The sequence below is a fragment of the Herpailurus yagouaroundi genome, unplaced genomic scaffold (genome assembly GCF_014898765.1).
Source record: "Herpailurus yagouaroundi ecotype Mexico unplaced genomic scaffold, PumYag 355, whole genome shotgun sequence".
Classification (NCBI taxonomy): Eukaryota; Metazoa; Chordata; class Mammalia; order Carnivora; family Felidae; genus Herpailurus; species Herpailurus yagouaroundi.
This window is the reverse complement of record NW_024412572.1, coordinates 1,802,664-1,820,823: the sequence shown is the minus strand read 5'-3', so window position 1 is coordinate 1,820,823 and position 18,160 is coordinate 1,802,664. Positions and strand designations below refer to the sequence as shown.

General features: G+C 47.3%; 1 protein-coding gene across 1 annotated transcript in view; it reads left to right on the top strand.

Annotated features, from left to right (window-relative positions):
* The first annotated feature begins 4,644 nt into the window (after positions 1-4,644).
* The window catches only part of CD4 (CD4 molecule), a 45,310-nt gene continuing 31,794 nt past the window's right edge, over positions 4,645-18,160 (top strand). Inside the window, exons 1-3 of the mRNA XM_040462676.1 lie at positions 4,645-4,768; positions 11,126-11,229; positions 11,354-11,524. Coding sequence (XP_040318610.1) covers positions 11,181-11,229; positions 11,354-11,524 — 220 coding nt within the window. The 5' untranslated portion in view covers positions 4,645-4,768; positions 11,126-11,180. The remainder of the gene's footprint in view (positions 4,769-11,125; positions 11,230-11,353; positions 11,525-18,160) is intronic.

The window sequence follows — 18,160 nt, the reverse complement described above, 5'->3', positions numbered from 1 at the left end:
AGGGGGTTGGGGTGAGGATAGGTTCCAGCTGCTCCACTCTGTAGCTGGCAGTTTCTTCAAGGGCTGCAGGTGCCAGCTGGCTGAGCCCAGGCCAGACTGTGAAATTTGCCTACTCAGACCTCCCATGGGGTGTGGGAGGCCCAGGAACCTCCCTCAGAGTTGCCAAAAGTGGTCATGGTGTTAGGGACAATATGGCTGGGCTGGGGGTGGGGCAGCCCTCCAAGACCCTGCTTCCCAAAGAACAGCCTCTGTCGCCCCTCCGGTACCTCCCCCATCTCCAAGCCCTGCCCCCAGCCCCCTTTGCGGAGGGCGTCAGTGAAGCTGCAGATGTTTCTGGTAAGGAGGCCACCACAAGACTGCACCTGTGGCTTCCAACTCTCTACTCCACAGGCTGCCCTACCCCTTCTCCAACAGCCTGGTCCCCGACACTCCATTAGCAGTCCACGATGCGCCCCATCTTTCGCCTGCCTTGGCCTCCTTCCCCTCCTCCAGTCTGGAGACAGAATACAGGCAGCAAAAATAGCTCTCTGCCAAGAAGCAGGATTCTTCTGGAAATCCCCATGGTCCATGGGTATAGGCCTATGATGGAGCAGACAACTTAACTTCAGTTTCTTCTTCTGTAAAACAATACCTACCGTAGGAATAGTAATACCTACCAAAAAGTCTGGCCTGTGCTAATGTACATGAAAGTGCTTTGAAAATGGAAAATCACTCCGTACATATGAGGGATCGTGGTAGTGTGAAGTCTCAGAAGCCCCAAATGTGATTGTTGGCCTCATACCCCTCTGTCACCATGGGAGAAGACTTCTCTTAGCCATCATCCTGGCCTTTGCTTTTTCTTCTTCTTCTTCTTCAATTTATTTGTTTATTTTTAAGTAATCTCTACCCCCCAACTTAGGCTCAAACTCATGACCCTAAGATCAAGAGTTGCAGGTTCTTCCAACTGAGCCATCCAGGTGCTCCCATCTTGGCCTTTCTCAATGCAGAGGAGAGGCAGTGGGATGAGGGGGACAATCCAGGGATGGGGCCCCAGTAGGTAAGTTGGAATCCCAGTTCCAGCAATTACAGTTAATAGCTCTGTGACTGTTAACAATTTTCTTAAACTCTTTGAGCCTAGTTTCCACATCTGTATGACCTAGAGAATAATAATTATACCCTATCATGGCTGTGGGGCTTAAATAAAATATATCGCCATATCAAGCACATGGCGGTCCTAAGTGTTCAACATAAACTTCCTCTCTCTTTCTGTTATCGTTTCTCGTGGAAACCAGAGGGAGAGCCAGGTTCTTGGGGCCTGTTGACTCCTGAGGATCTATCATCACGGGCTGACAAGGTCACAGACCCAAGAGCTGGATGGCATCCCACCGTCCATTGGGTCCATGGCTTGCAAATTGGTGGCCCTAAGCTAGATCCAGTCCTTGGAATGCCTTGTTTGACTTACTCAGGGTTAGAACAACAACAGAAAATTTGTCACCAACATTAGAGTTAGGGGATATTATAGAAATGTTTGTTTTTTCCACCTTCCCTTGACATTTTGGTAGAGCGGCTAGTCTGGGTTCACCTATTCTGGTGCAACCTCTCCTATCAGCTGGAGCTGTGTGGTCCATGGCTGCTCTCATTAGATGAGGCCAGTAGCCCCCTCCCTGCCCCCTGCCAACTTCCTTCGGTCCCCACCCCTCCCTACTGTTTACAGTCAACCTGCTTTCTCACTTGTATTACCTAGCAGGTTCCTGTAGGCGTTTGATTTTGTGATCCTTGCTTTCCAGTAATTCACTCAAAAATGAATCAACAGGCAGGGGCGAGGGGAGGAGGATGGGCAGTCAGTGTTAAAGGGTCCAGAGCTTCAGTTGGGGAAGATGAGAAAGTTCTGGAGACAGATGTATAATAATAACATGAGTGTACTTAATGCTACAGAGCTGTAGGCTTCAGTGTGGTTAACAGGGTAAGTTTTCCGGTGTTCGTCTTTTACCACAACACATTTAACATCCATAAATATCAATACGATTCAATATTTTTAACAAAGGATTCAATAAGTATGAAGGGTCTACCAGGCCCAAGGCATTCTGCTGGGTGCTAAGTCAGACAGACTTACCACTCGAGCCTGCCAGACAGACTCTAAGCAGTAATTTCATAATGATTATGTTTGGACAAGTGCTTGCAAAGGCGAAGAAGCACGGGGGCCTGGGAGGTCTTCCCTTATTAAGGGAAACGAGGGGTCACGTACCGAGGATGGCGAAGCAACAAGATCCAGACACACAAATCCTGCTGCAGGGTACAGCGGGGTGCCCCCTCACCTCCCTTACCCCTGAAGCACCTGCCTCCAGACCTCTTTGAGAAATCACCTTTAGCCTAAGTATTCAACAGCCAGGGGCTGTTGACTTTATGTTGACTGTTCCTCCACTTGCAGCAGAGCACACGCTCTCTGATACGCACTTCCCAGGGAAGCCTGTCTTGATCTCCCAGTTGAAATAAGTTGATAAGATCCCAGGACTCTGAGCTTCTCTTTGGTAGCACTTGTCCAATTGTGATGGCATTATTAATGGTTTAGGGTCTATGACACAAGCCGGAGGGGTGACCGTGTCAGCCTTATCACATCCCCAGCACCCACAGAGTCCCTTGGGCCGGGAAGACACCTAACACTGGCTGAGTAGGGGCGCCTGGCTGGCTCAGTGGGTAGAGCATGTGACTCTTGATCTTGGGATCGTGGGTTCGAGCCCCACATTGGGTGGAGAGGTTACTTACAAACAAAATCTTGAGAAAAAAAAAAACAAACATGCAACTTGCTGAATATGTGAATGAGTGGGCAGAACTGGATTAGATCAGGGGTTAGAAGAATAAATGCCTATTAGGACCTCTGCCAGGTAATGTAAATGAGAAAAGCAGGCCCTACAGCAAACAAGCCTGTAGGAAGGGGATGAAGCCTGAGGAGGACACACACCCTCCCTGGAAAGACAGTCCTTAGAAGTTGCACCTAACACTTGCACTTACATCCATTGACCAAGATTGAGTCATTTAGCCAAATCCAGAGGCAAGGGAGGCCACGATTAAGCATCACTTAAATCTGGGCAGCCATGAGCTCAGCTAAGAAGGGAGGATTCCGTTACTAAGGAAGAAAGAGAAAACATTTGGGGGACAACTAAAGTCTGTGCCGAGACAGAGTGAAGAGCTAAAGAATGAACACAGGTTTCCAAGATTAGCAGTTCTCAAACCGTAGCCCATGGGGTCCCTGAGACCCTTGCAGGGAGATTTTGAGGTCAAGCTACTTTCATAAAAATAATAGGGCATTATTGGCTTTTGTCACTATGTTGACATTCCAATGATGTTGCAAAAGCAATCTGGGCTAGAACGCTGCCTTAGCACAAAACAAGGCAGCGGAGCCAAACCATGCTATAGTCATTGTGTTCTTCACCACCAGGCATTTGCAGAAAAAAAAAAAAAAAAAAGAATAAAAATATTGCTGCCAGTTTCACTTAAGAATGCCTCTGATGAGCAACAAATATTAATTTTATTGACTCTCAAACCTTCAGTACACCGTGTTATAAAATGAGATGTAGCACAATGCCTTTCTGCTGCAAATGAATCACAATGTTGTCTCAAGTTAGAAGCGCCTGCATTAATTGTTGGAGTTGCAAGCTCAACTAGCCACTTTTTTGTTAATAGGGAAAGGGTATGGTCACCTGTGCGTATTTACATGCTCACTCAGGCTGCTGTGAGGAGGGTGGCCTATAGGAAGACAGAATGGGGAGACCAGAAGGCTGGTGAGGAGGCAGGAGCTGTTGTCCAGGCACAGGGTGGTAACCTGGGGATGGGATGGTGGTAGCTGGGCAGAGTGACTTGGAGAGACTTCTGAGATAGTGTGAAGGTAACATCCACAGGAAATGGTAAATAAACACATGGGAGGGGGTGGGTGAAGGAGTCAGAGATTACACCCAGTCACCCAGTTTATTTGGCGTGAGCAGCTGATAGGTGGCAAAGCCCCTGCTGAGTGGGGGACTTGCAGGAAGTTGATCTGGAGGGTAGTGGGAAGCAGGCGATAAATGTAGCTTGGGATATGTTGGGTTTGCTATGTGGGGTGAGCATCCAAGTGGAGATGTCCAATGGATGGATGGATCTACACATCTGGAGCTCGAGAGAGACCTGGGTAGAGGAACACTTGAGGGCCTGCCAGAGACAAAGGTCCAGAGGAAAAGGGTCTGGTCCATGGTCACTCTGGGGGTCACTCTGCAGGTCTCAGGTACCCTCCTCTCAGCCCAGGCCCTCTCTGCCACACTGAACCACGTATCATGCCTCTGGTGCCACGCCACTGAACAAATGCCCTCAGGGCCCTAGAGTGAGAAGCTGTCTGGCGCTTTCCACAAATTACCTTCTGTGCCCTCCCTCCACTCCCTTCCTACTTCTTTCCCTGAAGCCCAAATCACATTACAACATCATGTGGGCTTTTTATTTTTTTGCAACGAGAAGTGCAGAGACACTATGTTCCAGCCTCAGTCTGCTTAACTTTTCCCCTTGACTTTGGCATTTTTACTTTGACATCTTCCCTGAGAGGCAGGGGGTGGGGACCCCAGCCCAACATGGTGACGTTGAGGGCTGGCCCAGGTCTGGGGTGTGGAGGAACCTCACCACCAGGCTTCCTGTCTCTCCGTGTACATACGTCTCTGCAGAAGTCACAAGCGCTCTCCTGGGTGGGCTCCTGGTTGCGGAGCACCCAGCCTTCACATAGACACACCTGTGCGAGAAGCCGGAGGGGAAGAAAGACACAGGCCCAGGGGTAAGATGGACCGACTCAGCTCCATGCCTTTCCGTGGGTCTGGGAAGGGGAGGGGGAACGTGGCAGCAGATGTGCTGGAAAGTTCTGGACTCCCAGTCCTCTGTCCACAACTCAGGCCACCTTCTCTTGTGTTCCACACTGGAACTGGGAGCTTCAAGAGGCCGGGGTGATGGTAAACTTCAATCTGCATCCCACTCTGTGCAGCTCAGGGCCTGGCGCAGAAGGGGCTCCTCAGAGGGGTGCTGAGCTGGATTGCGAGATCAGAGACGACATGGAGACCCGAGGCCACACTGGGCTGAGAAAGGCCATGGGAGGCAACAAGTCAAGGGGGCACTGGAAGAGATGAAGATGGGGAGAGAGGAAAGAGAGAGAAAAGAGGGAAGAAGGGGTGGGAAAGGAATAGCAAGAGTAAATACATGTTAAGGAGGAAGGATGCCTATAAAAAAAAAAAAAAACGGAAATGAAAAGAGGCAACAAAGGAAAAACAAGAAAATGAGAGAAGTGGAATCCGGTCTAGAGGCAATTCGCCTGAAATCAATTTTCCCAAAGATGCAACCTCCCCACGTTCGCACCAGAAACCGTTGCAGCATTTCATAAGCCCTGTGACTGAGGTAGCCTCCTTTAACTATCTTTTCTGTCTATCGGTATTTCTACATTTTTGTCTACTTTGGGGCATTTTTAAAGGACTTTTGAACAATATGTCCATTTCCATGAGCTTTAAAAGGATTAGCAAAATTCTCAAAAAGGGTTGAAACCGAGCTCGTAGGTATGCAGTGCTATAAAAGTGATAGATACATATTCTTAGGTAAGTACGTCATTAGAAAAACTGGTTCTAAGAGATTAGTTTTAGATGTCTCCTTTGCTCTAAAAAAGGAGGCTATGGGGTTTAGAAAAGGATTTGCAGGCGCTGAGCTTGGTAGGGTGTTGGGGGGGATGCAGGAGGGGGTACTCCTCAAGATGCTATGCCCTGTGCAACTCCCCCCTCCCACCGGCACTCTCTCTGTCCTTTTCCCTCTCCTAAGACCTCCATGGCCTTGCAGCACTGTCCCCCAGGTGTCTTCTGCCTTCTCTTCTAGACTTAGGCTGGGAGAGGGACCTCCTCCGTACAGTCAGATTCCTCCAAATAGAAAGGCCTTACTATTGCTAATTCAAAAGATTTCCCTCTGGGTGGGCTAGCTCTTCCTGAATGTCCCTAAATGTTCAGGGGTGCAAGGCTGAGAGTAAAACCTGATGGGGGAGATCACTCCATTTCATATTTTGACAAAATAATTTCTCGTGCTGTGTTCGATTCTGTGGGCTCATACAAAATGGCCGCCCTCTTAACCTCAGATGAAGGGTTCCCAGAGGACAGGGTCAGAGAGAACTCCTGACATAATTTCCTTCTTTCAGTTTGGGGGAGGGGCACTTATATAGAAGAGGTCTACGTCAAAATAAAAACTCCCCCATCACCAAGTGGTTCTAGGCAGAAGCCTTGTAACATCTTACGCCCCGATCCTGGCCATAATGGTAAGGTGGCAATGAGGGGGGCTCAGTAGACCAAGGGCCTTGCACATTTTGGACACTCAATAAATGTTGAATGAACTAACTTTGAAGGGGGTGGGTGCTGGGAGGGGGCAGACAGGGGCCTGGGTTTGTAGGGCTCTAAGGCCGAGCTCCGTTCCACACATTTTGGAGGAGATAGGAGAAGGAGGGAGGGCACGGCTCCCCCCACGTGGGCATCTGAGGCAAAGAAGAGGATGGCGGAGGTTGCAACCACTCAACCACAAGGGTCCCCTAGAGGGTCATGGTCTCTAGGAAGTTTATATGAAGCCAATGAGCAGGAGAGAGGTGTATGCAGTGGGGGGGCACATCCCCCGGTGGTGGGGCTTGAGGGGCTGGCTGGGGGCTCTGGGGGGAAGATGAAAGTGTCTGTGAGACCACAGACTGTTGCTGTGGTGGGGCTGTGCCCTCTTCCTCTCCCCAGTCTCTCTCCTCATCCCATCTGGGGGGCCAGGGCAAGGGCAACAGGAACCTCAAGGGCTCTGAGAGTTTGCGAGTGTGTGTGTTGCCATTTTGGTTCATGGTTCTCTTAGTCTCTTTTGATCTTTTTTGGTCTACTGCTCTGGGCATGTGTCTTGCCTTCTACAATGTCTTCATTTCTTTCCCTCCAACTCGATCTGGTTTGTAGAGCCTTGGACCTGGTGTGGGATTGGGCATTGTGTGGAGTGTAGCTAGCTGCTGCTTGAATGAGCTGCTCTGGGTCTCTCCCTACCTCCTTCTTTCCCTCTCATCCTCAGTCATCCTCCCCTAGGACCTCTGCATTTCTTAGAATCTCTCCCTTTCCCTTCGTCCACCCTACAGCCATCCCCCTTGCCTCCACCTTCGGCTCCAGGCTGTGCTCTGCAGGCTCCCTTCACATCAAAGCTTGTTGAAAGCTGCTTTCCTGCCAGAGGCCTGGATGCCTGTTTATAGGCACAAAGGGGCTAGAGCTTAGTGGCCCCTGGAGGCGGAGATGAAAAAGGAGAGGCAAGGGGCACTGTAGGCAAGACCAACAGAGCCAGAATTGGTTCCTGGCATATGAGGCCGAGAGGAAGAGAGATACAGATGCGGGGAGTTGAAGACAGGAGGCATCAGTGTGGACAGGCACAGAGACAGAAGTGCACAGATGTGAGCGGAGAAATAAGAAGAGAGAGAAAGAGGGAGAGGGAAAGAGAGATGCCAGGACCTGGGGGACCAGCAAGCCCTCCCAGCCTCTCTCAAGTGGCTCTGGTGTACAGGATGCTACTGTACTGGGGCAGAGCGCCTCTGGGGAGGATGAGGAAGTGGGAATCAAAAGCCAGCTCTCTGGGGCGGCAGCGGAAGCCCAAGTTACCAAAGCAAGCAGCAGCTGGAAACCCATAGCCTCCTCCACCGAGCTGAACCCTGGTTGAGTTGGCACAGTATAAGGAGCTGGAGGCGGGGAGGTGGCCCTCTGCACAGACCCTAGGATCCTGGTGTGGGAAAGAGATGACCACCATTTGGGGAAGGGTCAAAAGGTCCCTAGCCTTCCCGAGGCATCTACACTGAATTTAGACCCCAGGGAAGGGATATCCCAGAGACTCCTATACTCTCTTCTCACGAAGGACAGTGAGTCTGGGACTGGGGGACAGTGGGAACCACTCTTAAATATACTGCACTGTCTCCCCGCAGCCTTCCCCTCAGCACCCCCGTGCCCCATGCTCACTTGTAAACAACTGCACCCATGACTAGCCTCTTTTCTCCTTTTCTGGAAACCTTCTTGATCTCTTCACTTCCTATTTCCCTGGTTACAAAAAAAAAAAAAAAATTCGATCAGGGGTGCCAGTCTGGTTCAGTCAGAAGAGCATGCAAATCTGGATCTCGGGGTCACGGGTTCAAGCCCCAAGTTGGGTTTAGAGGTTACTGAAAAAATAAATAACCTTAAAAAAAAATTCTATCAAGCCCCTACCTTGTGTTAGGCCCTGGGAAATTCCTCTTTCGGGCAGATGGAGTGACTGGAGAAGGATTTTTCTTTTTTCTATCTTCCCTGAAACCTCATTAGGAGGCCCAGGACCCCAGAACCCATCTGAGTACTTCATCCCTCTCATGGGTCAGTGCCCAACAGGAAACAGAATCTGCCTCAGATGGTTCAGAGACTGCAGGAAGGGGGTTATTTACAGAGGTGTGAAGGGGGAACCAGCCAGCACGTGGAGGCACACAGGCATCAGCAGTAGCAGGCAGGGTCCTGGAGGGGCAAGAATGAAATGATGTTTCTGGAACCCAGTGAGGGTGTGAGCTGTGGATAAAGGGCCACGTGACAGGAGCTATAGCTGAGGCATGGGGAGAGGAAGGGGGAGGGAGGGAGAATAGCCATTGCCAGAAAGTATGCCACAGTAGGAACAGAGTAGGAAAAATACCCCAACCTTTTTCCTTGACCCTCCCATCTCTTGTGGGTTCTTCCCACTAGCCAACCCCAACTAGTAGCAGGAAGACAAGGGAGCCTGGGCAGTAGAGTCTGCAGAGGTCAGCCTCCTTGTAGAGGGCAGGGCAGAGAGGATGGAGAGTGGCTCAGGGGTGGGGGGGGGGGGGGGGGGGGGGGCGCACAAGAACAGGTAGCACGGGTTGGATGATTTGGCTTCATCCAGGCCAGGGTTGGGTGTGTACACGCCCTTAAATGACCCACTTTAGTAACAGAATTAATATGTTGAGTACAGAAAGAAGAAATCAATGATTTTCCCTCCTCCATGCAATTCAAGTTAGTTTAAGTTAACCAAACACATCCCAAGTCCCGCCCCAAGTCCGGGGGCTGGCTGGACTATCATCTGGAAGAGATCAAGCGTCGAGGGGGAGAGATGGGAACCCGAATCAGGGCATCATGAGGTGGAAGAGGGAACGTGCCCTCGAGGGTGTCACCTGGGTGCTGTGGGAGTTCAGACTGGGCAGCTAGCTGCAGCACTCATACAGCAAAGGCTGGACGACGGGGAGAGAAAAACACATCTGGGTGCGGGATCTCATCTTGCCAAGCTCTGGACCAGGTTCGCGCTGACACTGCTCCCAAAGCAGCCACCTTTCTGAGGCCCACTTACAGTCTGGAGGGGGAGCTCAAAGATACGAGCCCTGTTCCTGCCCACCTTCCAGATATCATCTTCCCCCAGTCTCCACTCCCTCCATGTCATCTGGTCCCCTTCCTAAAGCTCCACATAGACCATGTCACGTCTCTGCTCAAAAGTCAGCCGTTCCTCCCAATCACCTGCAGAACCAAGCCCTGACCTTCTAGCCTACCTGTCAGGATTCTCGATCAGGCCTCCAAGCCCTTCCCTCATCCCACCACCTCGCTTCCTGAGCCCCCTCTAGACCCCCAGCCCAGAGCACAACCCTGCAGCCTGCCCCCCTGCCTGCCCCCCTGCTGCCAGGTGGGGTGCCCCTCCCCTTTCCTTTCCATCTAACTCATGGTTTGCAAACTTTAGCCTGTGCCAGTCACCCAGGGGTTTGTGAAAACACAGCCGACTAGACCCACCCCCAGTTTCTGACCCAGCAGGTCTGGGGTGGGGCCTGAGAATTTGCATTTCTAACAAGTTGGTAGGTGACCCTGGCACCGGCTGATAGGGACCAAACTTTGAGAGTCGTTGCTGTAACCTAGGGCTGCCTATTGTTCAGAGTCCATTCAGAGCCTGTCTACACCCCTCCCGCCTCCCTTCCCCTGGTCTTAACCATCTCAGGGGCTCCCAGAAACCAACGCTGAAATATCATTTTTCTGCTTTCTCTCGGAGGCCTTACAGGGTTGGTCTGACAGTGAGCAGGGAGATATCCTCTGCTTCCTCTCTCCCTCACCCTGCACACTGCACCTGGCTCCAAGTTCTGAGAATTTTCCCTCAGATGTGCTCCTCAAGGCAATCTTTTTTTTCCACATATCCATAGTTCTCAGTTGTCCGAGTTTAGGCCTGTCTTCTCTCACCGGGATTGTTGCAATCCTGCCTCCTGGGCTCAGCCTCCTCCAACTTGTCTTTCTTAGAGGAGCTGAGAAATTGCAAATTGAAACAATCTGCAAATTGAATCATCCTTTATTATTTCTTTAATAACAACTTAAAATTTTTTTTAATGTTTATTTTTTTGAGAGAGAAAGAGAGAGAGAGAGACAGAGCATGAGCAGGGAAGGACAGAGAGAGAGGGAGACACAGATTCTGAAGCAGGCTCCAGGCTCTGAGCTGTCAGCACAGAGCCCGATGCGGGGCCCTGAGATCATGACCTGAGCCTAAGCTAGCCACTTAACTGAGCCACCAACATGCCCCAACAACTTTTCTTTCTTTCTTTTTTTTTTTTTTATGTTTATTTATTTTTGAGAGACAGAGAGACAGAGCATGAGTGGGGAAGGGGCAGAGAGGGAGTCACAGAATCCGAAGCAGGCTCCAAGCTCTGAGCTGTCAGCACAGAGCCCGATGTGGGGCTGGAACCCACAAGCTGTGAGATCATGCCCTGAGCCGAAGTTGGATGCTTAACCAACGGAGCCACCCAGATGCCCCGAATCATGTCCTTCTTGACATAAAATCCTTTACTGGCTCCCTAGTCCCCAGGGTCACGGCCCAGCATCCCAGCATGGTGTTCAAGGACCTTCATGACCTGGCCTGGTCCCCCCTGTCTCCACCCCCATCAACTTGCCACCTTCTCTGTGAATTCTTTCCTGATTCCACTTGGCAGAGAACTCACCCCCAGCCTGGGCACAGCATCGTGTGGCGTGTACTGGTGGCCGTCTGTTTACAAGTATGGGCATCTAGGTCCCTGGCTCGGCTGTATGGGTGCATATCACCCATACAAGTGCATATCACCCCTGTGTGCCTCAGGCCCAACAAATGCCTGTTGACTGATAATTATTATCTCCCTCAGGCCCTGCCCTTTGTGCACGAAAGCCGGGGACCTTGCCTGCCTCAGCAAGACCACAATGAATCAAGGAGCCGCTTTTAGGCACCTGCTCCTGGTGCTGCAGTTGGGTGAGTGCTCAGACTTGGGGTCCCAGAGCGGGGAGGGGCTGATTGGGAAATGCAAAGGTGGGGGGATGGGGTGAAGGATGGGCAGTAACAGTCTTGAGGCCTGACTTCCCCCTTTTCTGTCTAGTGATGCTCGAAGCAGCTGTCCCTCAGGGAAAGGAAGTGGTGCTGGGGAAGGCAGGAGGCACGGCAGAGCTGCCCTGCCAAGCATCCCAGAAGAAGTACATGACCTTCACCTGGAAACTTTCTTCCCAGGTCAAGATTGTGGAAAGTCAGAACCCCATCTTTTGCCTTACAGGTAGGATGGCCCAGCTCCTCATCGGGTGAGAAAAACACTATGGCCTGAACATTCCTGGTGTCAGAGCCCTGCTCCTAGTAAACTCTGATCCCAGGGGGTTGGGGTTGACAGAGACTCAGGGACTCTCTCTCAGTCCAGAGCTTCCCTGGGCCAACTGCAGGTGGCCGAGGGAATGGCTTTTGGTGGTCTGTTATCGTTTCAGGATTTTAATATGAACAGACTTATTTTAACGGATGTCAGAAAAATAACCTTGAATTTCATGGATATTATTGTTACAGACCCATGATGATGTGTTGTTTACTTCCATTAAAAGCAACAGAAGCGGGGCGCCTGGGTGGCTCGGTCGGTTAAGCGTCCGACTTCGGCTCAGATCATGATCTCACGGTCTGTGAGTTCGAGCCCCGCGTCAGGCTCTGTGCTGACAGCTCAGAGCCTGGAGCCTGTTTCAGATTCTGTGTCTCCCTCTCTCTCTACCCCTCCCCTGTTCATGCTCTGTCTCTCTCTGTCTCAAAAATAAATAAACGTTAAAAAAAAAATTAAAAAAAAAAAGCAACAGAAGGATTTTTTTTTTTACCTTTTAAAGTAAAAGGAATTAAGATCTCAATACTTTTTAAGAAGTATTTTGCAACTGTTTTGCAATAAAGGAGTTTTACAGTCACATTAAGGTTTGCCCTCCTGTACTCTTCTTTAAATAACTCTTCTTTTCTTGTATGTTTGGCCTCTAAATTCAACATGTTTGAAGAGAAGCATCATATGAGAAAAACCTCACCGGCATGGAATGTATTTTTATAAATATACATATTTTTCTTTTTTGGGGGGAGGGAGGGGGGAGGTAAAGACAGAGGGAGAGAGAGAGAATCCCAAGCAGGCTCCACATTGTCAGCACAGAACCCAATGCAGGGCTTGAACCCACAAACCGTGAGATCATGACCTGAGTCAAAACCAAGAGTCAGACACTTAACCAACTGAGCCACTCAGGCACCCCTGTAAATATATATATTTTTTATTTTAAAGTTTATTAGATTTATCACTGCTTGTATTTCATTGCTTATTTTTATGATTTTTACGTTTTTATAGAGATTTTATTTTGTTTTTTTTTTTTTTAATTTTTTTTTCAACATTTATTTATTTCTTTTGGGACAGAGAGAGACAGAGCATGAACGGGGGAGGGGCAGAGAGAGAGGGAGACACAGAATGGGAAACAGGCTCCAGGCTCTGAGCCATCAGCCCAGAGCCTGACGTGGGGCTCGAACTCACGGACCTCGAGATCGTGACCTGACTGAAGTCGGACGCTTAACCGACTGCGCCACCCAGGCGCCCCTAGAGATTTTATTTTGAAGTAATCTCTACACCCAGTGTGGGGCTCAAACTCACAACCCCAAGTCAAGAGTTGCATGCCCCACTGACTGAGCCAGCTAGGTGACCCTTTTTGCTTATTTTGAGCATCTTTTTAATTATGAAAATTTTAGCATCTATAAAAGTAGAATAATTATATAATGAACCCCCACATAGCACACTCAGCTTCAACAATGATCAATTCATGGTCAATTAATGGTTCATCTACACCCCCAATGCCCCACCACGTTATTTTATAGCTAACACCAAACATGGTGTCATTTAATCTGTAAATACTTCAGTATGTATCTCTAAAATGTAATGATTCTTTTTTTACATTTTTTTAAACGTTCATTTTAGTTGAGAGAGAGAGAGAGAGAGAGAGAGAGAGAGAGAGAGCATGAGCAGGGGAGAGGCAGAGAGAGAGGGACACACAGAATCTGAGGCAGGCTCCAGGCTCTGAGATGTCAGCACAGACGCCGAAGCAGGGTTTGAACTCATGAGCCGTGAGATCATGACCTGAGCCAAAGCTGGACCCTTAACCAACTGAGCCACCCAGGCGCCCCATAAAATGTAATGACTCTTTAAAAACATATCCACAGAAAAACCCCAAAAAACAATGAAAGAGCATAACCACAGTTTTATTTTAATTAAAATACACACATTACTTTTAATTAAAAATTTAAAATAATCCCTTAATGATGACAAATATCCAGTCTGTGATCAAATTTTCCCAATTACCTCATAATATTATTTTTACAGTTGGTTTATTTGAATCAGAATCCAGATGAAAATGTATGCATGGTGTTTGATTGATATGTCCCTCAAATCCTTTTGAATTTATATATTTACTCCCTCAGATTTTTTTGCCTCTTGCAACTCATTGGTTGAAGAAGCGAGGCAATTGTCCTGCGGAGTATTGCATGTTTGAATAGGGGGTGGCTACATTCCCATGGTGTTATTTAACACCATGTTCCTCTGTCCCTTGAATCTCCTATAGATTGATGATTAAATCTAGAGACTTGATCAAGTTCATATTTAATTTTTTGATAAGATCACCTCATAGGTAGTGTTTTGTACTACCAAGTTAATCACATCAGAAGCTATGTGATGTCTATCATTCTCTTTCTGTTATTAAGATTAATTAATCAATGGGCTCAAGGGTTAGCTTTAAGTGATAATTATAATAACGTTGTTTTTATTATTTTTAGTTTTTTTAAATAGTTGCCTTCTGGTTATATCAAATGGTATCGACTTTCTGTTTATTATAGTGATATAAACTTTTCTTTTAAAATAAATTTATGTAGGGGTGCCTGGGTGGCTCAATCAGTTGAGCGCCTTGACTTCGGTTCAGGTCATGATCTCACAGTTCTTGGGTTTGAGCCCTGAGTCGGGCTCTGTGCTGACAGCTCCGAGCCTGGAGCCAGCTTCGGATTCTGTGTCTCCCTCTCTCTCTGCCCTTCCCCTGCTCACGCTCTGTCTCTCTGAAAAATAAACATTAAAAAATTAAAAAAATAAAGTAAAATAATAAAATAAATTTATTTAGGGGTGCCTGGGTGGTCCAGTCAGTTAAGCATCCAGTTTCAGGTCAAGTCAGGATCTCACGGTTCATGAGTTCAAGCCCCATGTCCGGCTCTGTGCTGACAGCTCAGAGCCTGGAGCCTGCTTCGGATTCTGTGTCTCCCTCTCTCTCAGCCCCTCCCCGACTCACACCCTGTCTCTCTCAAAAATAAATAAACATTTAAAATTTTTAATAAGAAAATAAATAAAATAAATTCATTTAATCCAAAAAAGTGAATGCATTTAATGCATTTAAAGATGTTACATTAATAGGACAGGCAGATTTGGACAAAATCATGTGTAAGATATGTGAATGATTGAAGTCTGGGAAATATGGCTCCAGTCCAAGACTCTGATTTTGCTAGTGAGGGAACTGAGACCCAGGAAGAAGTCCCTGCCCCGAGTTTGTGCCCCATGAGAGGCAGAACTGGGGCTAGAGCTTTGGTCTTTCAACCTTCAGGCCTAGGCTCTCCTGTGGAAAGTTATCCTCAGTGCAAACTGAATTAGCCACAGTGCATAGAAAACCATCTTTGTTGAAAACAGATGTCTCCTCTTCCTGCCTCTCTGTCCAGTGGGAGGAAGTCCTCTATTTTTGCCAAGGAGATTCTTGCTGGGCTCCCAGAGTGACAGTTCAGACACCCATGTCCACTCTTCATGTTTGGACATGAGAAAAAGGGGAACATTGGGCTGGATCTTTAGTGACCCAAAGCCATTCCCTAAAATTAACAAAACCCCCAATTCCTGATCTCTTTCTGTTAAAGACACACCAAGCAGGTCAACTGCCCTTTGCCTGCCCATGTCCTCTCCCTCATGTCCCTGTTTAAAGAGAACTCTGTGATGAAACTAACCTGCGTCCTTCCCTGGCCTGTGGGATCCCGGTGCCCATTATGTAATTTTCATCCTTGGGCAGAGCTCAGAACAACTCCCACAAACCCAGCAAGTGATTTTCTTGTCCTAGAATCTATTCTGCTAAATTTCTTGAAATAAGCAGACTTTCAGCTGAGGCTGTATTTTTTATTTTTATTTTTTAAATATAATTTATTGTCAAATTGGTTTCCATATAACACCCAGTGATCATCCCAACAAGTGCCCTCCTCCACGCCCATCACCTGAGACTTTATTTATTTTTATTAATTTCAAAGTAAAATGATTCAAAAAAGTAATACAGATACATGGTAAACATTTAAAACCATCCAAATGATACACAATGTGTTAACAACAAAATTCAGCTGAGTACATTTGAAGATCTAATTGGCTTTATTCAATGATTCATAAGTTGGGCAGCATCCCATCCAGCAAATAGAAAGGAGCTCCAAAGAACTGTAGAAAGGAAAGGTCTTTAAAGGCAGAAAATGGGTTGGAAAAGAAAGCTTGTTAGCAAAGAGTGCATTGTTTCAGGCAGGATCACCTGCATAAGTGCATGGAACAGGTCTATCAGGCAGATTTCCTCACTAGTGCTGACCAGATAATTCCAGATTGACTCATTAAAGGTTATATTCCTGGGAGAAGCTGAATGTAATTAGGTTAGGTCTTAAGTCTTGGTTTGCTGATGTGGGGGTTAGCATAAGTGACTCCATTTTGGGCCTGTTGGCTCTTTTTTAACAGTTCCCCTCTTTTGATCACGACTGTTGGCTAAACTGAGAGATGTGATCAAAATCTAAGGCATTTGTGCCACTCCCAGCTACTACTCTGAAGTTCTTGAAGTTTCTGCTGATTCTTTGGTACTCACAGGTCATGACTTTTCTCCCAAATCTCCATGATACGCACAGGTTATAACTTCAGGTTCACTGACTTTTAAGTTTGTTGTTCCTTTTGTTACTTTCCTGATGTTCCAGTCCCAGGGAGATCATTTGTTTGGTGGTTAGCAGCTGCAAACATGTATTCCAAGCCTTTGAGAGGATACAGTGCACCAGGGAAACTTCTGTGATTATTGTAAGTAGGATAATTCCCAATGTTTGGAGTGTTCTTTGGAGTCATGATCCCTAAGACCCAAACCAATAAAAATCAAATAAGTCAAAGAAGGACCCCATTAAAGAATCAGCATTAAAAGACCCCATTAAAAGAGATCATTTAAAGCCAAGTGGCTTGCTCAATGATCTTGTGTGCCTGAGATTCAACTTCCCCAGAAGTGTTAAGCCAAGCACAGCAAGTGAAGTTGGCCACAGCACAGACACCTCCTTGCTCAGCTAAAGGATAATTAAGATCTGTCTTATTATCAAGAATAACTTTGACAGGAGAATCTAAAGATTTTTGTTGGGCAGCTGTTATTATTTTCACACTGGGTTCTGCAATACTTTCAAGGGTTAATGAGAAGTTCCTGATTGTAGCCTCATTTGCATTTACTACTAGCCAGGGGAAACACTGATCCATCTACCAAGCTAATATTGAGTCACAAATGCCTCCTGGTAATTCCTGTTTGAGTCTGTGGAGACCGGTAAAATTTAAGGCTCTGTAGACCACACAGGTGGTTTCATTCTGATTACCCTTGCTTTGTGTCCCTTTCTTTGTACAGAACCTGGATGCAAGATTCCCAGGTTTGGGATTGTTAACCAGAGACAGGGAAATGGACCAGGGCATTTCCAGCATCATGGACAGATCAAAATTTTTCATGACAAATCCAGCAGTCTGAAGGGTTACTCCCACTTAGACATTGCCTGCGAGATACAGACGATGGTGTTACCTTTCCAAGCCAATGCCAGAGTAAAGGAAAGAAAGAGAAGAATAAAGAGTTTCGTGTTCAGTTGAAGTATGAAGTCTTGATCTGGCTTCTTGGGTGGAAGAAGCTTACCTTAATGTCAGCTACTTCTCTTCTTAGACAATTTGATTTTGAGGTCTCCAGCTCAAAGATTTTGATGTGCAGAGGGCCAAATGGCAGGAGGAGACTTCTCCAGCTGTAAAACATGTACCCAAGGCCCAGGTCCCTGAAGTTTGGCTGCCAGCTAGGTAAGGAAGGAGATTCCTAGCTCCAACCAAGGAGATTCAAAGGCAGTCTTTGTTCTTCGTGATTCCAAATCAAAAGGAGGAAAGCAAATTGGAAATGTTAGTTTGGAGAGTTGTAGCCAGATAGTTGAGGAAAGAGAAGAATTCAGGACCCAGTCCGGTGTATAAGAAAACCTCAAAGACAACAGGATTAGAATCTAGTATGGACAGAAGGTACAAACGTCATTTTTCTCTCTACGATTATCCCAATTTTTATCAAAAATAATCACGGTAAGGGGCGCCTGGGTGGCTCAGTCGGTTAAGCATCCAACTTCGGCTCAGGTCATGATCTCATGGTCCGTGAGTTCAAGCCCCGCGTCAGGCTCTGTGCTGACAGCTCAGAGCCTGGAGCCTGTTTCAGATTCTGTGTCTCCCTCTCTCTCTGACCCTCCCCCGTTCATGCTGTCTCTCCCTGTCTCAAAAATAAATAAACGTTGAAAAAATATATTAAAAAAAATAATAATCACGGTAAAACATATTTGTTTGCATTAAAGTTGGTCTGGTTATTTACATAAGTGTGGCAAGAATGGCAGTTTACCATATAAGCTGCTTTTTTTTTTTTTTTAAGACTGTTTTGCTGGAACCTTATAAACAAGATACAAGGTCAATTTTTCCAAGAAGCTTTATTAGTTCCTTAAAGTCAACCTTATTTCTTCAAAGCTGTCTGGTCATATCTGAGTCTATGCCCATCTCTCTTAAATAGAACATTCCAGTCAAAGCTTTGGTAATATAACCAATGTTTCCGTGTATGTCCTGTTACAA